Below are 25,492 nucleotides of genomic sequence, written 5' to 3'. Positions count from 1 at the left end.
TTCATAAGTACCATGTGTTATTTTGATGCCACTATAAAAGAACTAAAATAGACACACAACCATCCAACCCAGAAAATGCAATCTGTCCAGCGTCTATGGGGTTTGCCCTAAGACTTCCTCCTGGTAGGACATGCAGGAAATACCTCCTCTATGCATCCTGGAACAATCTACCATATTTTCTTCACCAGTTTTTCACGCTGATATTTTTTCTGATTAAACAGTCTGTTCCATCTTCCTAGTGCTTTGTTCTCGGTTCTAAAAGTCCAGGAAACTGTTTGGCCTGTATGAATATTCATCCACATAGCCTCAACCAGTATTTTCTGTGCAGTTTATAAACAACGCCAGATCATTTCAAGAATGATCAGAAATTCAGGAGCAGAGCAAACTAGCTGCTCGAAAACCAGCAGAGTCACATGACAACAATAATAACACTTTGGAAGTGCAGGTTTCACACGTTTCTGCCTGAAAACACTGGATTTAATGGAGTTAGACTAATACATTTTTACATGACAAACACGATGCCTTCTTTTTCTCAGTCAATGTCAGCCCTGCGTTAAGTTTTGGTGTTTTGGTTTAGTCAGCAAAAGTTCTGAGAAGTTAGAGGACAAGTATGCTCAAAATCAACACAATCACTCAAATATTCCATCATATTCTAAAACTCATTAAAAGTCATCCTTCATAGTTGACATGATACTTTCAGCACATTTCTACTCTGGTTCACTTACTCTACATCTGTTAGAAGTATTATCTTAAACTGCTGTTATACTCCCAAGAAATGAAAGGACAACTCTGCTCAAATGAAAAAAAAAAATAAAAAAAATTCAAAGGACATGTGTTAACATCATGTTAAAAATGTATTTAAAATTATACATGATAGTTAACATGACATTGTCTATGGATTCTTCTTCTTGAACACCCACACGTGTGCAGGATTTTTTTCTCAATCCACTGCATAATTCTGGAGAAATTTAAAGGACATTTCTGGTCTAATTCAGCATATTCAATCAAATATAACATCACATAAAAATTCATTAAAAGCATCTGTGATAGTTGACATGAAATTCTCAGGTGATTACTCCTCTGGGTTACCTTCTCTACATGTGTGCCAATTTTTGAATATGACACAGTCCCGATCAAAAGTTTAAGACCACTTGAAAAATGGCAAATAAATAAAATAAAATATTTTGATGAGGCAGGCACAGTTTAAAGTGGAGCTGGAGTCTGTTTAACACACCGAAAGAGCAAAGAGGCGGAGCCATTAGGTGGGGGAGAAAGAGAGACTTTTACTCTATTTTAATTTTGCATTTAAGAAAATAAAACTTAATATGGGATGTAAATACAAATTATTTGTTTTGTTGTTGTTTTTTCTGACAAATGAAACATGACGGATGAAACAAAAAAATGCAATTTCTAAAATAGAAACCAATGAGCAGTTCATTTTGATAGACACGTTTTTTTTCTTTTTCTTTTCGATATTTATTATTGCTCATTAATAAGACAAAGTATTTCTTATCCGATTACTCAATGGAATAATCGATAGATTAATAATCTATAGCTGCAGCCCTAGTTGAATTTGAGTAACTGTCTTTTAACTTCTCAGGAATTTTGCAGTTGATTGAGGTGAAACTGGGCAGTGTGGGTGCAGGTCACATATTCAATGGAATAACAGATTCCATTGAATTGTAAATGAAGGAACAAATTACCAGCGAAAGTGAAAAGAAAAATAAATGAAAACTTCACTGGGGAAAACAATGGTCCTGGAGCTTTATTTCTCTTAATTTCCTGTGTGCGTTTGTGTGCGTGTCTGGCTTAGCGACCAAGAAGATATCCGACGCTTTACTGTAGGGTAAGAGGCGGCTGGTTTCACCCCGACGCACAAATGATGGCTCACTTGACCGCGGTGGTTGTGTGCGCGCTCATAAAAAAAGGCGGTGTCTGGCGCTTAACTGCTCACATGACACTTCTAATGGACCCTGCGCAATCCATTAAGAGAGTTAATCAGGTGAAGATGATTAAAAATCTATAGCGAACAGAATATGATAGTGACACGAACACTTGGAAATAAGGAAATACTTCTTTGTGCAGAAAATTTCTTCTCATTTTACACACAATGTTGAAATAAAAATCTCAATTGAGTTTATTATATTAACCCTGAGTGCGCTCTCAGTGCTGCTGTTTATTTGCGACATCTGCATATTAGAACTCTGAAGCATTTAACATTTTAACATTACTAACCTTTAGACGCTTCGATTTGTTAACAAATCGAATCAATACATTTTTTTAAACAGATCAATGAAATACTCAATTCAATCAATAAAACTGACCAAATTGATAATTGTATTGATTAAATTAGAATTCTTGAGTGCGTTCTGTGTTAGCAGCTGAATTTAAAACTGCAACTCTGAACATAACCTGCTCCTGACCAAAGCATGCTTTAGGGAGTGGTTCTCTTTTGTTTCTATCGTCCTGTATGAGCTCAGCATTTTAAAGAAGAAAACACTGCATTACTAGTTTATCTGAATTTATTCAGCGATAATCCGCACACAAATAACAATGAATACCCCTTGTAGTTGTCAGCACAGGGTAGTGCCTGTGACTCATCATGCAGGGCAGCTCGCAGGCTAAACTTATTTTGGTCAGCAATTCGAACCTGTTTAAGTTACTTAAAAAAGAAAAATCTCATTCATCCTTTAAATCATCTAAACATAATTTTAATGACTCGACACACGTCTCGCAAAAATTGAATCTTGGCTTCTACAAAACATTCGCATTATGATCTGCCACTAGAAACATTATGTTACCACGCAGTGAAATGTTAGAAAACGCCAACAGAAAACACGAAAACCAGTTAAGCAGGAACACCGGGGACTTCTTCCACGCTCAGATAACTTCCAGTCGGAGGCGTTTTCTGTGCAGACAATTAATGGCATCTCTTTGTTATTGTGACAGAGTGACTGTGCACCTACCTGCTAGTATGTGACACTTTCACAATCCAAGGCAATAGTTCTTTTTCACTACACCCAAAATTATACAGTTTTGTGGCACTGTATAGTTTTGAAACTGTTTTGTCTGGGACCCGAAAACATTTTTAAAAGGCAGTAATAACAACCAATGACGTGACATTAGGAATGAACTGCCCACCAGTGAAGAATGATGCGCAATAGCCGCTTACCTCTATGGACAGACGGGTGTATCCTGAAAGGTTTACTACACTTCTCTGTTGTTGTAGCAATGTTTACGCCACAAACAGCAGACTTTATATAAACAAGTCACTGCTGCCGGGTACGTCCCATTTCCTTGTTTTCTCCACCAACCGGTATGTACTGGGTGGGCGGAGCTTCAAATTGCAAAACATTTTTCTTTTGGTTTGTTTTTTTTTAGAATTCCTTCTGTGGTTTACATTTTTACTTTGCAATAGCTCTGAAGTCCTGAAAAATCTCACGCTCACACTCTTACACTAAAAATAATTGTACTTCCTCTTCCTTATTCTCTATTTTACGGTGCAAGCCTTTCATTAATCAGCACAAATAGGTTTTCTCCATTTAGTTGGCTCACTGATTATAGAACTAGTTAAAAAGAAAATTCAAAGAAATTCTGATAATATGGCATAGCCATAGAGAGATGGAATGGTGGCCCACACTTCATTGTTGGCCTAATTCAACAAATCAAAGACAATCAAATGAAACAGAACACATGGAGATCATTATCTCACTTTCTGCAACTGTGCAATCACAATTTATATAAAATACTTATTGCCACTTTTTTGGTGTCTGATAAATAGATATCTACATCACACTATGTAACCCTCGTTCCAAACAACATATTTAGCACATAGATGACTGATCTGAGGCCCCGGGGACCCCAACAATAATTTATTGTAAGAAGAAAGTTTATTATAGCAGCAAAACATGTTTCTTTACAAATCATTTTACTTATCTAATTAATTTTATCCAAAGAAAAACAACAATCATTACTAAGTTTGCAACATTACAATTAATTTAAATATTTTATAAAACAAAACTTAATATTTTTCTATAATAAAACTTCTATCTTTTATCCCAGGTAGGCTTCCTAAAAAGTTATTTACCACCCTTTGAATATGGTATAAGTTTTTAATACTTTAAAGTAAACAATATTTGTGTTTTATTTATACAACAAAATCATTCATTCAGTATAAGGTTTGCCTTGAGCTTCCTTCACTTGGAGGGTATGTACAATACGGTTCCTTTTCATGCTGAGGGCCAGTGGCTCAACTGAGCTGAAAAGTCTACCAATGCATCTGAAGTTTGAGAAGATTAAAGACTTTGTGAATAAAAGAAAAAGCATTACAATAACCAGCTCATAGTAAATGCATAAACCTGTAAGCTTTCCTCAAAACACAACTGATCCACGTGAAAGTCTTTGCTTATAAAATATGGCATTATTGCATCCTCTTGTGAACAAAAGAAACATTTAGGAAACAGGAACTGATGATAGCGTTGAGTATTTTGTGAATATGGAAACTTTAACTGTTGACCCATTTCAGTTTGAAATGTAGAAAAAGTGCAATCACTGCTTATTTATTAATTAATCAGTGTCTTTATTTGACCAAGTTTACACCAAAGCAAACAAAGCAGTAAAAGATACTTCATTAAGTTGAATCACCGGTGGTCAACAACAGGTACAAATTATTTTAAAATATAGTTTAAAGAGTAAATCAGACATTCAACTGAGATTTTTTAAACACAATAGTCACACCTTAACACAGGACATTGCCTACACAGGATAAGGTAACACATGGCATTAGTTTCCATAAAAAAAGCAAGTAAGCAAACTTAATTTGATTAGTTTAGTTTGGCTTCTGAATGTCTTCATGCCACACATCGTCCATGGCTAAAACAGTCAGAGGTGGACTGGCTAATCAGGACTGAGTTATTAAACTCATCATACAAATCATCATCTAGAGTATACGTATCGATGGATAATTATGATCCAATAAAAAGTATATAGTATTGTATATGATATGAATATGAATTATGATATGAATTATGATCCAATAAAAAGTATATAGTATTGTATATGATTCTGAAATGTCCCATTCTACATGTTTTTTATTATTTAAGGTAATGTAAATGTATTTTTGTCACGCAACTTGTTCAGTATTATGCTAATTAACTATGATTACAATTTTGAATAAAGTAAAAAGTCTAAACAAAATTTTTCACTTTTCCAAAACAAAATTATACTGTAGCATAAAGCATTTTTAAAATCATTTATCTGTTATTATCATTGCTACGATCATTCTGAGCACGGAGCCATGAGACAGCCTTCATAGCCAGAAGCTCCCACTCGTCCTTTGCATCCATCTTGAAAGAATGAAGCCAGATCAGAGCCAGAATGGTGGCCCACACTTCACTGTTGGCCTAATTCATTAAATCAACAAAAATTAAATGAAACAGAGCAGACAGGAATCACAATCTTCTGTCTAGAAATGTGCAAACACAAATAAAGCTTTGAAATTTTTTCACAAGCTGTTTTGACTGATGAGGAGAGACACTCTCTGCTGCTCTATCCTAATATGAATATCAGACTTTTATGGTCCCCTATGGTCTTCCCTGGCTGATACCATCTGGTTTGTCTTCTCACTTTCTCTCTCTCCTGTTGGCTATCGGTGTTTGTTTATTGTTGTCTGTGCTCCCGGGTAGGTCCTTCTCTGGGTTTCCACCTCCGGCCCTACACACCTGATGTAATCACCTACCTGTGACCGATCTCATCCGTGTTTACACAGACACACACAACCTTCCTGTCATACCAGTCAGGTGTGTGTCTCACAATCTAAATACCAAAGTTGGTCAAAATTTCTAGATCAGAATCATTGTTTTTAAGTTTTGCTAAGTAAAATGCAGCAGCAGTGTCTATACTTACTGTAGAGGATAATAAACATCACTAGAGACATGTGTACAGGAAAAGTGGATGCTCTTCCTGGCTTTTTTATTAGTAAAAAACTAACAAGAAGTCACAGGCAAAAGGAGAACACACCATGGCACATGTTTAAACAAGGAAGGTTTATTCATCCATGGGCTTAGATTTGGCATGGACGGAAGGGACATGTCCCCACCAATAAATTGATCTCTTCAAGTAAAGAAAAACAAACCCGATAGAAAAAAAAAAAAAAAAAAAGATCAGTCAACATCTCATTCACTTAGCACTGCACAAAGAGTTACATTACGTTCTCTACTGGAGTCCTACCTCATGTGACAAATATGGCCAATGCCAATGCCTTTCAGGGAGCTCTGTTTAGTGTAAGCAGCGACAAGCCTGCACTGCAAGGACCTGCAACGAGAAGAGGAAGATGGCAGCAAAAAAGGAAGAACGTGGATACAAGAAAGTATTTTTCAAAGAAACCTGTAAGTCACTTAAAGTCAAGTTCACTCATAAAATGTGTCCATCATAATAACGTTACAGGCTATGCTAGGCTTTGGCCCACATCAGTCTAAAATTGTATGTAACCATGAATAACATGTTTTGGAAACTAACTGCACAACAGGCAGCACTATTACTTATCTCAGTCTCCCAGACTAGCATTTCTAATTTTGATTGAATGTGTCAGAGAAAACGGCAGCCTCGAGCAAGCCAGGATATTAGTTTATAGAGGCTGTTAAAATTATATGTCTAACGTTAAAATGTTGGTGACACAATTTCATCCTAATGGTACTGACATATTCATAGGGTTAATTTTTGAGACAAAATATCATGACGTATCATGACGTAGTCATGATATTTCTACAAATTGTTTTAAAAATGCACTCACCCTACAAACATTACTGATGAGTCAAGATCTGCACAAATTGACAGAAGCACTGAAGCAGCTACACATTTTATTCTTATTGTCACGTATGTCCTATTTGTCAGGTGACAGAAGAACCAACAAAGCTCAGAGATCAATTTCACCTGTGATAGAAGATCACAGGTGAAATTGATAATTTTGTGGTAATCTTCGATGAGTAGTTTTATGGACAAAAACCACCAGGTCGTTCAGTGTTCCCTTATACATGCTAATGTATAAGACATGTTGGTTTACTATACAGTGGGATGCAAAAGTTTGGGCAACCTTGTCAACCTTAGTCATTATTTTCCTGTATAAATCGTTGGTTGTTACAATAAAAAATGTCAGTTAAATATATCATATAGGAGACACACACAGTGATATTTGAGAAGTGAAATGAAGTTTATTGGATTTACAGAAAGTGTGCAATAATTGTTTAACCAAATCAGGCAGGTGCATAAATTTGGGCACCACAAAAAAAGAAATGAAATAAATATTTAGTAGATCCGCCTTTTGCAGAAACGCTTCCTGTAGGTTCCAATGAGAGTGGATTGTGGTTGAAGGTATTTTGGACCATTCCTCTTTACAAAACATCTCTAGTTCATTCAGGTTTGATGGCTTCCGAGCATGGACAGCTCTCTTTAACTCACACCACAGATTCTCAATAATATTCAGGTCTGGGACTGAGATGGCCGTTCCAGAACGTTGTACTTGTTCCTCTGCATGAATGCCTTAGTGGATTTTGAGCAGTGTTTCGGGTCGTTGTCTTGTTGAAAGATCCAGCCCCAGCGCAGCTTCAGCTTTGTCACTGATTCCTGGACATTGGTCTCCAGAATCTGCTGATACTGAGTGGAATCCATGTGTCCCTCAACTCAAGATTCCCAGTCCCTGCACTGGCCACACAGCCCCACAGCATGATGGAACCACCACCATATTTTTCTGTAGGTAGCAGGTGTTTTTCTTGGAATGTTGTGTTCTTTTTCCTCCATGCATAACGCCCCTTGTTATGCCCAAATAACTCAATTTTAGTTTCATCAGTCCACAGCACCTTATTCCAGAATGAAGCTGGCTTGTCCAAATGTGCTTTAGCATACCTCAAGTGGCTCTGTTTGTGCTGTGGGCGGAGAAAAGGCTTCCTCTGCATCACTCTCACATACAGCATCTCCTTGTGTAAAGTGCGCCGAATGGTTGAACGATGCACAGTGACTCCATCTACTGTAGGATGATGTTGTAGGTCTTTGGTGCTGGTCTGTGGGTTGACTCAGACTGTTCTCACCATTTGTCGCTTCTGTCTATCCGAGATTTTTCTTGGTCTGCCACTTTGAGCCTTAACTTGAACTGAGCCTGCGATCTTCCATTTTCTCACTATGTTCCTAACTGTGGAAACAGACAGCTTAGATCTCTGAGACAGCTTTCTGCATCCGACAAGGCAAACAGTTATCCTTTGTGTCTTCCCTGGTGAACTTGATGTTTTTATCCACGGCGTTAATGTGCGCAGTGAAGGATTCCACTTCTTGTGTCTTGATTTTGACCCAGGTGTCATCTACATATCTGTACCACTGGCTGGGTACTCTTCCTTTGTTTGCCTTTCCTGGACTGCGCCGTGCACATTGAAGAGAATGGCAACCTCAACATCGAAGTTTACCGGAAGCCCACACACACGGACCAGTACCTCCTTTTTGACTCCCATCACCCGCTGGAACACAAACTTGGAGTAATCAGGACCCTACACCACCGGGCAGAACATGTTCCCTCTAAGCCTGAGGGAAAAAAGAAGGAACACACACACGTAAAGGAAGCACTCAAAACATGCGGTTATCCTAACTGGGCGTTCATAAAGTCAGCAAAGAGGCACAGAAAAGAAGATCAGACACCAGCGAGGGAGGATATGAAAGACAGACGCAACAACGTTGTCATCCCCTATGTAGCCGGTGTATCAGAGAAACTCAGGAGAGTTTTCTCCAAGCACGACATCCCAGTGTACTTCAGACACAGCAACACACTCAGACAGAAACTGGTTCACCCGAAAGACAAAACTCCAAAACACAGACTTAACAACGTGGTGTATGCTGTACAGTGCAGCGAGGAATGCCCAGACCTCTACATTGGAGAGACCAAACAGCCACTTCACAAGCGCATGGCACAACATAGAAGAGCCACCTCCACAGGACAAGACTCAGCAGTCCATCTGCATCTTAAGGATAAAGGTCACTCTTTTGAGGATGCCAACGTTCACATTTTGGACAGAGAGGACAGATGGTTTGAAAGAGGAGTGAAAGAGGCCATCTCTGTCCACTGTGAGCGACCATCTTTGAACAGAGGCGGTGGTTTACGACACCAACTGTCTGCCATCTATAATCCAGTTTTGAGTTCCCTCCCCAGACGCCTTAATGCCCACTCACATCCTGGGCCATCTGACCTCAGGAATTCACATGACAAGGTGGGAACAGGTTTCACAATGAGCTCACCCGAAACCCTGGCTGATTAGGTCCCACACCCGCTTTCACACCTTGGCTCATGTGATTAGAGGATCACCAGGGGGTCCTTTGTCCCTCTTTGGGGGGATACTCCCACTGGGTTTAAATCTGGGACTCTCGGCCATTTGACCTTAGAACTGAAGAAGCTTCTCGGATGAGAGGTGAAACGTCTTCAAGCAACTTAAAGAAGTCCAGACGCTTTTCTTTGCAAACTCCTTTGACTACGATGACCTGGATGACTGAGAACCTTCACAGACATACTCTTTCTCATTATTGGATTCACCTGTGTATGTAGGTCAGGTGTCACTGAGCTTACCAAGCCAATTTGAGTTCCAGTAATTATTTCTAAAGGTTTTGGAATCAATAAAATGACAACAGTGGTTGAATCAACCGTCCCCACCAATGCCAAAACCAAATCTACGCCCTTGTATTCATCTTTGATTTATTATCAAACTAGACATAATTTTTTCACTCCACAAAAAAATAGCACTGCTCTTTATTAAGGTTGCATGAATATGCATAAGTTCATTAACATATGACATCTTACATAGGCATACATGTGAACAAAGAGTAGCAGTCTGTGTATACGTGTGTGTGTGTGTGTGTATACGTGTGTGTGTGTATACGGGTTCGTACTATCCTGGTGGGGACTTTCTGCACCGTGGGGACCAAAATCCAGGTCCCCTCGGGGTTGAAAGCAATTTTCACACTCAAAATGCGGTTTTACTGTCAGGGTTACAATTAGGTTATGGTTAGGTTTAGGGTAAGGGTTAGGGTTAGGCATTCATTTTTAATGGTTAGGGTTAGGGTAAGGGGCTAGGGAAAGCATTATGTCAATGGGATGTCCCCACGAGGATAGCAAACCAGACGTGTGTGTGTGTGTCAGTCAAGATGTGACCCCGTGAATGACTCCCCTAAATCTGCTGGGCCTGGAAGTCCAGCAGTTCATCTAAACAAAAGGCACTTATACCTAAATGGACATAGATGTGTTTACCATACCATAAAACAGTAAGAGAAGGTATGACCTCTCTCATCTCCTTAGGATGTTTGTGTTTATGCCAGAGCACTCTGGAATGCACACAGTCTTTGCAGACTACTAAGGATCACACATCCTATCACTACACAATCGGTTATACACCTCTAAGAATATATGGTTATATATTTCTAAGCATAAATGACAATCCAACAATATAAACCTAACATTTATTAACCTAGAAAAAAACTTTTTTGATAACCCCAAAATATAAGTAAACCAAGAACAAATTTGAACTAAACAAGAAACGTGAAAGACAGCCAAGACACAAAGGATGAAAACCTAAAGGCTAAAAACTATAACATGAGCACAAAACAATTAAGAGAACCAAAACCACAAATGACACTAAATCAAAGAATATTAACGAAACTCAAAAACACATGAACACTGGGTCACCAGACCCAGGACCATGACAAAAAGAGACTGGCCCCACTCAATCGTATCAATTTCTTCATCTTTCAAGGACTGTTTGCACACAAAGAATCCAGTATTTAAAAAATGTGTGTAGGTCTTCCAAATATTATTGGGAGCACATCATCATTTATAATTTTGAACAGTATCCTTCTTTGTCATGAAACATGAAACCATGATGGTTGCCTCCAGCCCCTGATGATATCGATGTTTGACCCAACACTGCACTGCTTTCTGCATTAGCGTTCTGTGACCGAGCAAAGAAAAGAAATGCACACAGTTTTTGTCTGAGTAGACACATTAAGACAAGAACAAACTGAACAAAAAGAATAAACCACTGGTGGTTGACAAAGTTTGCTTTTTAAAAATAAAAAACAAACATGTTAACTTGGAGTGACAAATTATAATTTGTCAGTTATGTTCAGGTACCCTGTATGTGTTCAGCTCACGGACCTTATTATAGAAGTGTTGAATGTTTAGTGGTGTATAGACGTTGTGTTTTGATTGCAACGGGAGAAACAGATTACTCAGAAAAGGTTTACTTGAAATTTAAAGATTACTTAGAAAAGTAGGAATAAAGAGTTTTGATTCACAACCAATTTGTTTGATGTCACAGACTGGGCACAGTTTTGTGCCTCTTTTATCCTCTCTGTCATGAGAAGCGTGCACAAAATCCTCAATGCAACTAAGAAGGAGGAACTCGAAAGGTGCATTGGTTTACAGCAGGAATAGGGAACTCCAGGCCTCAAGGCCCGGTTTCCTGCAAGGTTTAGATGTGTCCTTGATCCAACACAGCTGATTTAAATGGCTAAATTACATCCTCAACTTGTCTTGAAGTTCTCCAGAGGCCTGGTAATGAACTAATAATTAGAGGCCTGGAGTTCCCCACTCTAGTTTACAGGGAGAGATTCACAAAATACAAAATGCCTCTTAACACTAAGAACTAAGCATGAAAAAGAATATATAACAATTCTGACTGCATAACAGCAGCAGGGTATGTAACATAAAACAGCACTGAATCAAAGGCAGTATGGTGTATGCAGATCTGCTTCTGATCACCCTGAAGGTGAAGCCACTTTAAGAAACCCCTCAGAGGCCCAGAGCTTCTTTCCTCACGCTGCAACACAACAGGACATTTCCAGCATCCACACACTCTGTCACACACGGCGCTGAAAACACAACACAGATATTGAAAAAAAATGAATGTGGGAGAAAAGCTGGCTGTAGTATGAAACAATTTTTAAAACATTTTATTCTTTAATTATCGTGTTACTACCATTCTGAGCACGGAGCCATGAGGCAGCCTTCATAGCCAGAAGCTCCCACTCGTCCTTTGCATCCATCTTGAAAGCATGAAGCCAGATCAGAGCCAGAATGGTGGCCCACACTTCACTGTTGGCCTAATTCAACAAAGACAATAAAATAAAACACATAAAAACCTCCTACATGATTTTACTTTCTACAACCAGTAGTATTAGATATTTTTGGCTGCTTCTTTGTCACAAGGTGTCACCAAGATGTGTAGCTCTGCATATTTAATTTGGCCGATTATTACACTGGATGCTGTTCCTGATGTAATCCCAAACTGTGATTATGTAAATGCTCTAAAATAATGTTCTGAAATATTTTTAGAAGAACTGATGATTAGAAAACTATTTTTGCTGTGTGTGGTTACTGTGTTTTATCTTCTGATATACAGATGTTTACTTTCATGCTGTGAGGCAAGCCTACATTTAGTTTGACTTCATTTTCATTTGTTTTATCCTGTTTTTTTTGTTCAGATCATACAATCAAATCTGTTGTACAATATCTCACATTATCATTTAGTGTGTTATTATTCAAACTGAAAAAAGGTCCACCTTTTCAGGCTTTGACTTTTCCACCTCCTTGTTGGTCTTTCTCAGTGCAGTAGCCAGAGCAGGATCAAGCAGCCAGCAGCCAGACGCCTCCTGCAGGGAGACTAAGTGCAGCAAAGGGTCTCTGGGTGGCTGCACGGGTGCAGCAACTGGAAAAACAAAGATGAAATAACAACTGGACCTGATTATGGTGCTAAATGAGAAGACAGAAATCTATATGATAAATCAGTGCATTAATTACCACATTGTAAACTAAGAAATATTGAAGAAAAAAAAAGAAAACAAATGTATTTCATTCATTTGAAATATTACATCTTAAAATTGTAATAACAACATAAGTGATCCACTGCACAAATCAAATGTTTACAACAGTGTGAATTTATTAAAGAAAAATAAAAGCTGACAATAACACAATCAGTTACTGAGGTTTTAATGAATACCATCTGAAAGTAATCAACCTGATGACATGAACTAGATTATATAATAGATTATTCAACAGGAGAAAACTGGATTTCATTATCTAAGCAACTGAACTTGTAAAAGTCACTTCCACTTAGCTTTAAATTCCCTTCATGTCTACCAAGATAAGGAGAATAAAATAAGCATGTACTATTTTATTCGAACCCAGTAAATTCTAAATGAAGGTTTTAGACACATTAAGAAAATAAGAATTTCTATCAGTTGACAAAACACGTGTTAATTAAAACTAAATACATGCTCTCATTTTGTTTAAAAAAAAAAACCAAAATGAGAGCATGTATTTAGTAAGTAAAAATAATAAACGTAAGTAAAACCTACCTTTACTGAATCTGATGCCTTTTTTCATTCTCTTTGCTTCTGCACCTGAATTGGTAAACACAAAAAAGCTTTTGAGGTTAATTACAGGCCATTCCTTAGAAAAATATCTGAGTGCATGGATTTCTCAAAAATAGTCACATTCCAAAACTTACTCATGTCCATTGGAGCACGCAATAGCGCATAGTCCAAAACTATGATGTAAAAAATATATAATTAAACAAAAAACAGAGTCAATACATTTCATAAGAATCTGTTAAAAAGAACTAAAGAACTGACTTTTTATGTTTTGAACAAATACAGAGTAAAAGTATTTAAATGTATAACATCTTCATCTTTTCTATCAGGATCTTGATTCCCTGTAACAATTATTTTAATGTCAATGTCACCTTATTGCTTTAACTGTCATTATGTGGAAGTGGTACTTTTGGATCCTCTGAACTGACTCAGACAGTCTGCTCTTAGTTATCTTAGTTTTGCACTTAGGAGTACAATTACTCTTTGATTTATATTTATCTCCCATCTCTAGACCCAGCGGTCTTAGTTAATTATAGGCCAATCTCTAACCTTCCTTTCATATCATAAATTCTTGAAAGAGTAGTTGTCAAACAGCTAACAAATCATCTGCAGAGGAATGGCTTATTTGAAGAGTTTCAGTCAGGTTTCAGAGCTCATCACAGCACAGAAACAGCTTTAATAAAAGGTTATAAATGATCATCTTATGGCCTCTGACAGTGGACTGATCTCTGCTTGTCCTGCTAGACCTAAGTGCAGCGTTCGATACTATCAACCATAATATTTCTTATTAGAGAGATTAGAGCATGCTCCCATGCAGGTCTGGTCCGGATCTGGTGTCAAGCCGACAATGCTGGCTATCTTCTGGCATGATCCAGATATGAGCCAGGCCTCGCATAGATGGCACTGTTTATGCGATGGCATACCATATCTGGCTCGATTGTGGTTTGGTTATGTGGCCCAGACTCATAGAAAACGGGTCTGGCCCAGATCTGGCATCAAGCTGGCACTTCTGACTGACTGGTGTCATGGCAGGGTGTATGTCAATCAGATGTGGGCCAGGTCTGGCAATGATGGCACTATTTATGTTCCTATTTTTCTATTTTAGTTAGAAGACCCAAATGCCATGTTGCAATACTATACTGCTGTGGTAGCCAACGTTTAAAGGTTGGCAGGTTTGACAGATTTGTGTGTGTACACTTTATCCAAAACCTAGTGAGGGTTTACTCATGTTTACCACTGGGTGGTTGTAGTCACCTACAGATCGGAAGGTTAGTGGTTCGATCCCTGGCTCCTCCAGTCTGCATGTCAAATATCGTTGGGCAAGATATTAACCCAAAGTTGCTCTCCGATGCATCCATTGGAGTATGAATGTAGTTAGGAAGTAATCAGTTTAGAGAAAGTGATTGGGTGAATGTGTTGTATAGATCACTTTGAGTACTCCGCGAGAGTAGAAAAGTGCTATAAAAGAATCGGTCCATTCACTGTCCGAACAGAGTTTCGTCATGTTACTTTTGTTTTTACTCTTTTGTGCAGTGTAGAAGAAAACCGAAAGGATAAAAATGATGAAATAACACAGTACCAGCTCCTCCTGCTCAATGCTCTATCAAAGGAGCAACACGTATTTCTAATTCACGAATTTCTAATTATTTACTAAATCAAAAAAAATAAAAGGAATCGCAGCTAGATTTTGATGCTGATATGAAAATGTTGGAAACATTTGACATTTCATTTGCTGTTTAGATCAGTAAGTTTATGGCTTCTGGGTCATTATTGTGACTTGCAACTTGACATAAATAGTATTATAAATAAAAACTCGAACAACTTCACTTTGTGACTAAGAATACAGCCGATTACAGCAACTATAAAACACTTGATTGCAACTGTGCAGTCAATGTCAAACACTGATGTGTACAAATGTGTTGGTTTCCCTTTTTTTTAATTTACAGAAATGCGCAGAATGTGTAGATGTGTGATGTCACTCAGCTTTTACTTAATAAATCCTGTTTGAGTACAGTACACAACAGTCCTTGAAACAGACACTATGTTTACCAAAAAAAAAAAAAAAAAAGTTCAGTCTGCTTGCTCCGTTTTCATGGCGTAACGTTCCTGACATGTCTGAAAGTAAATTTTCCTCATCTGCATCCTGGGCCCTGTTTCAGAAAGCCGGTTTAGTGCAAACTCTGAGTAAGTATACCCTGAGTTAACGAAAACTCTGGGTTTTCGGTTTCACAAAGCGAGTTTAGATTAATTCTGGGTGAGTTACTATGACGACACACTCCGTGAAGCTAACCTGCCCCCTAGCAGGTTTACTTCAACTAACCCTGACCTTCTCCCCCTCTTTGTCGGAAACCTGACTGTAGGAAGTGTCAGACATGGCGTGCCCCTTACTTGAAGAGCCAGTAGATGTTGAAGCCCAAATTCTCCGCAGAGCTCTCCGCCGGGAGAGTGATTAGAGCGCGTTTGGACATTTTATCATTTCCTGATGATTTTCTGTGTGAACGTTACCGTTTGTCAGCACAATCTATAATTTATTTGAATAACATCCTCAGGCCTTATATTGCTCATGTGACACATCGCGGACATTCTCTCAGTTCTGTACATATTATTTGTATTGCACTTCATTTTTTTGCAAACGGGAGCTTTCTGTATAATACTGGTGACGCTGAGCACGTTTCCAAGGCTACCGTCTGTCGGGCAGTCAGGAATGTGACAGTTGCACTGAAACGTCTCCTGTACTCGTTTGTGGTGTTCCCCGGTCATAGACCCACACGATTTATCAAAGAGGGATTCCACAAAATTGCAGGTATCAGGATGAACAAAACTTAATTCATGATGTGGTGATACTTTAACTACTACTTAGATTTTACATTTATTTTCAGGGTTCCCAGGCGTGATTGGCTGTGTAGATGGCACTCACATTCCAATCATTGCTCCTTCACTAAATGAAGGAGACTATGTGAGCAGGAAGTCTTTCCACAGCATTAATGTACAGGTACATAGTTCCCTGTAGTATTTCAAACTAACAAATTATTTCATTATAGTAATGGAATACAGTAATTTACCTCTTATGTAGGCACTTGTGTCTTGCGGGGTTATTGACTCAGAGGATGTCCCCGCAGAGATGCCTTCAGCCACAGGGCGCCCACTGTTTTGGCTGAGGGCCAACTGCTCCGCCTCTGTGAGTGGTGGTGGTGGAGGACCCCCACCTGTTTTTCGGGCCTCCGCTTTTTTTCTGTTGGCTATAACGGGTCACATTTGAGCATACTGAGTAAGCAAATATGTACTTGTAATGTGCTCAGATAATTTCAATAAGTGCTTACAGAAAGAAAATTAATGTAGCCTCTAACTGCAATTGATTTACATAGGACAAACAGACCATGCACTATGGCTCATAATACAATTACACTTTACCTGTTTGGACTATATTTTTATATTTCATTTTTACTTGCTGCCAGGAACGTTTGGGGCCTGTTGGGTTGCACCTGCGCTCACATCACATCACAAAATAAAATGTATAACATAAAAATGAAATATAATAAAATAACGTGTTAAATGGGTGGAAATCCCTAGATCAATGTTTAAATTAACACTCACGCATTGACTCTGTCGGCTATGTTTTGCCATGCCTGCTCCCTTTCTTTTGCAGCTGAGGCTGTGTTACTTTTTTTCCGCAAAATTTGCATGTTATCGGCATATGCTGTCATCAGAATTTCGGCCTCAAGCGCTGTAAAATACATTGACCGCGCCTTCTTTCCCTCCGTCTCCATGGTGACTCGCTTAATCTGTGCTCCACTAATCAGGGCTTTATGCGCGCGCTTAACTTGGGGTTAAAGCAACTCCGCGTTGATTGAACTAATTGTTATCAGCCTTTCTGAAACCGAATATTCCGAGTTGGACAGTTCGGGGTTACTCAACCCTGAGTATCATTTTTAACTCTGAGTTTTCTAAACCGGCTTTCTGAAACAGGGCCCCGTTCTCCAATTGGTCCCTGCAGTATTTATACCTCCTGCTCAACATCCTGGTTTAACATATTTGTTCTCTAGTTGTGTGTTTATTCTGTATCAAGCACCGTCTGCCACAAAATCACTCAGCCTCAGTTCAAGTTAACTAACAAAAATAAATAAACTAGTTGAATAACTGAATTCTGATATTATTTATAATACTACCTGCAAGGCATTGGAGTAATTATAAAAGATGTTCACTAATATTCCAAATAAAACAAAATGTTTTAGCAACTCAACCCAACTTTTGTTGCTTGATGACTCAGGCCTATTATAATTACTACCAAAGCAAATACTACAGCAACTGTCCATACAGTATTTATTATTTAACAATTTGAATATGTTTAAACGGAAATGTGTTGTGTTGTTTTGTTGTTGGTTTTTTTTTTTTGACCTACAGATTATAGATCCATAGATCCATAGACTAGCCATTTCATTATGCATACACAATGAAATTGTGGGTGTGTTTAGATCAGTAAGTTTATGACTTCTGAGGTCTTTATTGTGACTTGCAACTTAACATAAATAGTATTATAAATAAAAACTCAAACATCTACACTTTGTGACTAAGAATACAGCCGATTACAGCAACTGTCAAACACTTGATTGCAAGTTGGAATGCAAATGTGTTGGTTTCTCTTCTTTTATTTACAGACATGGATAGGTGTGTAGATGTGTGATGTCACTCAGTTTTTACTTACTACCTCCTGATGAAGCACCAAACACAGCGCTTGACCTAGACGCTATGTTAAAAAAAGAGAAAAGAAATGCAGGTTGGATGTTTACAACAGGCTGAACATGTTAGAAAAAAAATGAGCAACACCACACCCTCCAGCTTTAAAATGTGTAAATAAAGGTAAAAGTAATCACCTTCTGTCTAAGGATACAGTTGTTTACTATCAACACAAATACAGTATTGCACAGAAAGCATTTTAAAAAATTTTTTTAACAGAAATGTGTTGGTTTGTTTCTATTTTTTTTCCCCAGAAATCCATAGACCTGTAGAATAAACTACACCTTTCATTGTATATGTACAATAAAATTGTGGGTGCTCCACATCAACTGTGCGGGATTAAAGAGTACATGTGTATATGTGTGTATGTGTTGCCATTCAGTTTTTACTTACCCATGGGACGTGGAGGACCCATTGGCCCGGGCATGCCCACTATTACGTAAACAAAAACACAAAATGTCCAGACATTTAATTTCTTCCTTTTTAACATTCATAGGCTGCTATACAACACAAATAGTTCAGACTATTGTTTGTAATATAGAGAGGGGGTTGTATTGTTTTGTTTTTTTGTTGGTGTTGTTTGTTTGTCTGCTTTTCTCTTTGCCTACTATTAAAATATTGACCAGACATATATTCTAAATAAACATTCTAAAAATAAAAATAATAATAAATTATTATTTAATTTATTAAATACAACCGGGAGCTACCACTTACCAGTTTGCTACTATTCTGAGCAACTGAAATTGTTTGTCATACATGCTGATCTCCATTGTCTACCAAAATTGTATATAGACAAAATCTGACATATAAATGTCAGGTTTCTGTTTCCAGGAATGTTGTACTGCCCCTAATGTAATGTGCAGAAGTGTGATATACTGATATTCAGATTTTACTTACTCATACAACTCATGGCAACTAGAATGCAAAAAAGAGAAAAAAAAGAAAAAAGAAATTGATGTCATTTTAGTGATGTAGATGTACAACATAAATACCAAAAGCTATCATATCATGTCCTAACTATTCATGTGTTAACTCTTCTGCCATTTCAGAACTTACTACTCTCACCTCCCTGAAGTGTCTGCCAGTAAAGTTTCATCACATGACCCTCTTTTCCACTCACCTGCTTCCTCCTCTCTTATTGGTCGCTGCAGTATTTTTAGCTCTCCTTCATTATCCTTTACATGACAGACTGTCTGCTTTTATTACTCGTGGCTGCTCAAGCACACATTGCAATGGATTTACACACTATTATGTGTCAAGACAAAAACGTCCAGACATTTAATTTCTTACTTTTAACATTAATAGGCTGTAATACAACACAAATAGTACAAACCATTGTTTTGTAATGGAGAGGAGGAGGGGGGGGGGGGGGGGGGGGTTGTATTGTTTTGGGGGTTTTTGGTGTTTGTGGTTGGTTGTCTGCTTTTCTCTTTGCCTACTATTAAAATATTGACCAGACATATATTCCAAATAAACATTCACAAACTAAAAATAATAACAAATTATTATTTAATTTATTAAATAAAACCGGGAGCTACCACTTGCCATTTTGCTACAATTCTGAGGAACTGAAATTGTTTGTCATACATGTTGATCTCTATTGTCTAGCAGAATTGTGTATAGACATAATCTATGCATATAAATGTCAGGTTTCTGTTCCCAGTAATGTTGTACTGCCCCTAATGTAAATTCTTTGTGCAAGACAATCAATAAAAACTACAAATATTAAAAAAAGAATCATAGATGTGCAGAAGTGTGTTATACTGATATTCAGTTTTTACTTACACATTGGTGAACCACCTCCCCTCAAGCGAGCAACTAGAATGCAAAAAAAAGAAAAGAAAAAAAAGAACTTGATGTCATTTTAGTGATGTAGACGTACAACATAAATACCAAAAGCTATCATATCATGTCCTAACTATTCATGTGTTAACTCCTCTGCCATTTCAGAACGTACTACTCTCACCTCCCTGATGTGTCTGCCAGTAAAGTTACCTAACCTAACCATCTTTCTCCACTCACTCCTTCATTGCCCTTTACATGACAGACTGCCTGCTTTTAATTACTCAGGGCTGCTCGAGCACACATTGGAATGGATTTACACACTATTATGTAAACAAAACTAAAAGGTCCAGACATTTTATTTCCTGGAAAAAACATTATTAGGGTGACATACAAAAAAACCCCAACAAACAACTACTGTTTGTAGTATTTGTTGTTCTCTGGTATTTATAGTTTTTTTCTCCTAGTGGTAAGACGACAAGCCTTTGGAACGTCAGGTCTGTGCTAACCAAGCCCACCTCGGATATGACCAAGAGACAGTAAACTGAAACCATTTTGTCTTGAACGTCACCCGGATTAACAAGATCTGCGTCAGGTGTTGAGGAACTAGGACATACTAATGAGAATTGGGCTAATGGAACGAGAAGGCACAAGAGGGCAAGACATGAGAACACGGCTGTTGGATTGCTACTATGCGAGACACCCCAGCGGAAGTGATTACACTAATAAGATGCGGGACCTGTGGACTCTTTGATACCCAGCATCAAGACTGATGGTGAAAATAACAATCGCTCAGTGTTTCAACATTCGGAAGGAGGAACTGTTCTCACAGCTACAGATTGATGAGGTACAACACAAATGCAACAGCTGAGGGGAGCCAGGACGACAGGTCAGCAGGGGGGCATCATCATTACTAAGCCATGAGCACAATAGAAGAAGGACAGTAGAGTGCGAGAAGAACTGACCTGAATGATAGGATCACGGCAAAGCTTGAAACCTGGACCCTCTGTAGCCAGTTACCAAGATTACATGAAATACCCTCTGAAGATCTACAAGATGATCTGAATGCAGCACTATGGGCAATTCGTAGCGCAACCATCACTGTGACTGATCAGCTGATCTAGACCACAGCACAAGTGATCAGTGAGATGCTTGGCTACAAGAAGAACAGCCACAAGGAGCAGTACCCTTCATGGAGAAGGAGACTACTGGTCAAGATCAAGGTAGCATGGAGGGAAGTTACCCAACTATCAGAGTTGCAGAAAAGTGCAATGAAGACGTGCCTAAGAAGTATAGCAAGCTGTCCATACCTGAGGCCTTAGAACAGGGGTGGGCAATTCCAGGCCCCAAGGGCCGGTGTCCCTGCAGGTTTTAGATGTGTCCTTGAACCAACACAGCTGATTTAAATGGCTAAATTAGCTCCTCAACATGTCCTGAAGTTCTCCAGAGGCCCGGTAACAAACTAATCATGTGATTCAGGTGTGTTGACCCAAGGTGAGATCTAAAACCTGCAGGACACCGGCCCTCGGGGCCTGGAATTGCCCACCCCTGCCTTAGAAACTGCAACAACTCACAACCTTGGGCAGCTGTTTGAAGAGGTACGCCAGAGAGATAGAAGGCAGGAGAATAAACCAATGGGTATCAAAGATTCCATAAGTCCCTCATCCCATTCATGTAACCCCTTCCGCTGGGGTTACTTGTGTAGTAGCATTCCAACAGCCACCTATTTTCATCTCTTACCCACCAATGCCATCTTGTTCTAGTAGCCCAAGGGTGTCGAACTCCAGGCCTCGAGGGCCGGTGTCCTGCAGGTTTTAGATATCACCCTGGGTCAACACACCTGAATCAAGTGATTAGTTCATTAACAGGCTTCTGGAGAACCCCAAGACATGTTGAGGAGATAATTTAAATCAGCTGTGATGGATAAAGGACACATCTAAAACCTGCAGGACACCGGCCCTCGAGGCCTGGAGTTCGACACCTGTGTAGTAGCCCACTTCTCATCAGCTTCGTCAACACCCGACATGGACCTTATTAAGCCAGGCAACATCTGAGCTGGTATGGTTTCATATTTACCTCGCTTGGTTAGGATAGGTCATCCAGCCTAGTGAACTGACTCTAAAAGTCTGTTCATTAACTTATAATTGTACTCCTTTCATTCAGATTCAGCTATCTTTATCTTCAAACTGACCGACAGAGTTTAGGTTTTTTTTAAATAAACTCACAGGGCGTTGGAATATTTCTGCGCACAAGAGGTCCCTGAATCACTTCGCTGTTGTCTTTGTTGACAGCAATGAAGGCAGTGAAAGAACTGCTCACTCCTGATTGGACACTGAGCTGCACCACCTTCTCCTTCACTCCTCCATCTTGCTGTCCTCTGCTCTCTCTCTCATCCATCTCCAGGGAGCGAATCAGAGTCCGAGCACCCAACCTGTGGACTGTTAGCCTGCAGACAAGAAGGAAAACAACTGCAGTTCAAATGGTTATCATTTTACTACATTTTATCATGTTTTGCATGTTTCTTTTGTTTATCAGTAAATTGTATTTATTTCAAATACCACTGTATAGACTCTGGCATCCCCAACAGAAAGGAAAATGCATAAAAGCATGCTTGTGCAAGAGCATTAAGCATAAAAACTATAATAATTCCCTAAGTTAAAATTTTTGATCAGTCCCTTTCCTAAAATGAGAAAGTTCTTCGGTTAAATTAAATACTTGCAACCTAGAACAAAGAGTGTTAAAGTGTTCTGCTTATTCAAAATAAGATTCATAAGAAAAATACAAATTGTTTTTTTTTAGTTTGGCATCCCCAAAATAGACTTATTTCCTTGAATGTTCCTTCTTTATCTCAGTCTCAACTAGCAGCTGATTTTAGCTAGATTCTCTCTTTTTGGGAGAATCAACTTATCTCTTTTGAAACAAAATATCACTGTGTTTGATTTAGAAAGTGGGTCATGTTAAAATTATGTGTAAATATGTTACTGAACGTTCAAATGTGATGGAATTTGCCTTTTTCACAATAACTGAAAAGAAAAAAATGTAGTGAAACGGTTTTGAAGTTTAATTCTACACTCTGTATTAAATGACATACACTAAAGATCAAAAGTTTTAGAAAACCCCAACTTTTGCATTGTTTTATTGATACACAGTGTATTGTCTCATTGCACTCTGAAATGAAAGTGTAGTATAAATAAGCAAGTGGAGTTTAAAAAGAAATTGTGGAATCAATTTATAGACCAAAATGTAATCTAAACTTTTGACTGTTCAAAGTAGCCACCTTTGGCAGATATAACAGCTGAACACACCCATGGCCTTCTTGCTACAATAGAAATCAAATGTTCTTCAGAAAGTTCTTCCCATATCTGTTGCAGAAGTTACCATAAATGTGTGGCATTGCAGGTACCTTTGCTTTCACTCTTCTGTCCAGTTCATCCCAAAACAACTCGATGGGGTTTAAGTCTGAAGGCTGTGCTGGCCACTCCATGTTTTCAAGCTTACCATCTTGTTCTTTTTTTCCTGAGGTAGTTCTAGCACATGTTGGGCTCGTCCCGTCAAACATGCAGCTTGAAGTCCTCTCTTTAGAGTTGAAACTTGCTTACTATGACCACTATTAAGCTGTGCTTGAAGCTGTTATCCTGTAGCCGCTTATCACGCAAGCTGTTAACTCTTAGAAACTTGTCCTCTGACTCAGTTATGGCTTTGGGTCTGCCAGACCTCTTCCTCAGAGTTTGCCCCAGTTTCTGAGTGCCCTTTGATGGTGAAGGAAACTGTACTCACTGAACTTCTTTGTAGGAAAGACGTACATTTTTAAATGTTATCATTGTCCGTCTCTCTTCCATTGTTAGTTGCCCTTTATTCACCATTTTTGTAGCAACACACTACTTTCTACAGTGCAATCCCACACTGTGGTTTACCATGGTAAACCACAGTGTGTTCCAACACACTGGGTTGTAAGTAATCCCACAAAGTTGGACCACCTGTAGGAATTAGTAGCACCAACTTTCAAGGCTTGATCAACCTCCATTGCTGCAGAAGAGCGTTAAATTCTTACTCTAGTTTGTGTTCTCTGAAAAAGGCTTTTTAGTATAATTCTGAAATCTACATTAATTTTCAGTTCTGGGTAACCTTACCTTTTTTTTTCTTTTTTTTTTAAATACCTCTGGCAGTTCACCAGTTACCTTTGTACCATTTCAAGCTATTCATTGGACTTGAATGACTTGGATTGCAATAAGTACCTGGAAAAATTGGTGTGTTCTAAAACTTTTGACCAGTAGTATATGTGGAAAAGTCAGTTTTGCTGTAAAATGTACGGATTTTGCTGTTCATATGATTATGTGTATTAAACTCTGTTCCAAGAATGCTACTCTTTCCCAGAGGATCTTTTTGAGTGATCTGATTTTAATTGGATTCTGAAAAGCTGGACCTACACATCATTGGCATGATAAGGTTATCGTATTGGCTTCAAAATTTGCGACCACAATCCTGCTAAATTACTTTAATAAGATATTCTGCAATTAATGTCTGCATACTTGCTCAATCACCCAGATAAGGAAATCTATTAATCTGGACCTAGCGTTTTCAGTGGGAGAAACATTTTGTCATTCATCCAAGTGCAGCCTGATGAGTTAGCTCTTCTGTGCTGTGTCGACCCGGCCCGTGAGTCGTTTGGTACCGGGCCACGTGAGTTGAGGCTCGGTTGTGAAATTTATGGTTTTCGGGGTTTTTATCGTTAACTCGATTTCCCTGGCTCTTTTCCCGTGTTGTAGTTGTGTATCTTATTTTTAAAAAGAAATATTTATGTGTTACCATAGCGACCGGAGAGCATTAAGGGGGAGAGAGGAGGACGTTACTCTCAATGTTCTTGGCACATTTCAGGTGGACGCTGCTAATAAAGTTACACAATTAGACAGTGAATTCGTGTTATTATATTTACAAAATACCACAGTTTTTGTCTTGGTCGCATCATTTTATTTTGTTGTATTTATCCACAACACCTTAAAGGCCAGTCCGTGAAAATATTGCCTGACATTAAACCAGTCCGTGGCAAAAAAACATTGTATCTGTGTGGCTTTAAAACAATCACATTTCTCCATCTGGGAATCTGATGGACAAGGATTTGCTGGTTTCCAGATCCAGATTCTTGTCTCATTGCAAAGTTTGATAGAGGGAGGATTATGGTGTGGGGTTGTTTTTCAGGAGTTCAGGGGTTGTCCCTTGGACATTTTAGATAGTTTTGCGCTTTGTACAGTTTTCTGTTCCCAACTTTGTGGGAACCGTTTGAGGATGACCCTTTCCTTTTCCTAATTTTGTGCACTATTGCACAAAGTAAGGTCCATGAAAACATGGATGAGAAAGTTTGGTGTGGAAGAACTTGGATGGCCTGCACAGAGTATATTGAAAGCAACCCAAACAATGTCTGACCTCACAAATTTCCTTCTGGAAGAATCATGATAAATTTCCAGAAACACACTCCTAAAAGTAGTGGATAAACAACATTATCAGAATTTAAAATGTACAAAGACTGTAATTCACTGTTGTTTTTAAAACAGTAAAGTCTAACATTGGAGTTTTGTTGTGGAAA

General features: G+C 38.6%; 2 protein-coding genes across 13 annotated transcripts in view; both read right to left on the bottom strand.

Moving 5' to 3' along the window:
• Positions 1–3,276, bottom strand: part of LOC134641459 (von Willebrand factor A domain-containing protein 5A-like) — a 30,903-nt gene extending 27,627 nt beyond the window's left edge. Inside the window, exon 1 of the mRNA XM_063493889.1 lies at positions 3,173–3,276. The gene's annotated coding sequence lies outside the window, so the exon portion shown is untranslated. The remainder of the gene's footprint in view (positions 1–3,172) is intronic.
• Positions 3,277–5,102: 1,826 nt separating this feature from the next.
• LOC134641701 (von Willebrand factor A domain-containing protein 5A-like) overlaps positions 5,103–25,492 on the bottom strand; it is a 28,580-nt gene continuing 8,190 nt past the window's right edge. For 3 of the 12 annotated variants that reach the window (XM_063494211.1, XM_063494214.1, XM_063494213.1), the window contains exons 15-25: positions 22,137–22,357; positions 19,915–19,947; positions 19,027–19,044; positions 18,523–18,561; positions 18,098–18,139; positions 16,458–16,634; positions 13,533–13,571; positions 13,381–13,425; positions 12,586–12,731; positions 12,003–12,126; positions 9,726–11,895 (exon numbers count right to left, since the gene is read on the bottom strand). In XM_063494211.1, the coding sequence (XP_063350281.1) occupies positions 11,816–11,895; positions 12,003–12,126; positions 12,586–12,731; positions 13,381–13,425; positions 13,533–13,571; positions 16,458–16,634; positions 18,098–18,139; positions 18,523–18,561; positions 19,027–19,044; positions 19,915–19,947; positions 22,137–22,357 (964 nt within the window). In that variant the 3' untranslated portion in view covers positions 9,726–11,815. Of the gene's footprint in view, positions 5,403–6,003; positions 6,112–6,138; positions 8,566–9,725; positions 11,896–12,002; positions 12,127–12,585; positions 12,732–13,380; positions 13,426–13,532; positions 13,572–16,457; positions 16,635–18,097; positions 18,140–18,522; positions 18,562–19,026; positions 19,045–19,914; positions 19,948–22,136; positions 22,358–25,492 lie in introns of those variants that run through there. The other 9 variants (XR_010095563.1, XR_010095562.1, XR_010095564.1 and 6 more) reach the window with 9 other exon arrangements.

Source organism: Pelmatolapia mariae, linkage group LG14, assembly GCF_036321145.2.
Source record: "Pelmatolapia mariae isolate MD_Pm_ZW linkage group LG14, Pm_UMD_F_2, whole genome shotgun sequence".
Taxonomy (NCBI): domain Eukaryota; kingdom Metazoa; phylum Chordata; class Actinopteri; order Cichliformes; family Cichlidae; genus Pelmatolapia; species Pelmatolapia mariae.
The sequence above is the reverse complement of the archived record's forward strand: the minus strand, read 5'-3'. Positions and strand labels throughout refer to the sequence as shown.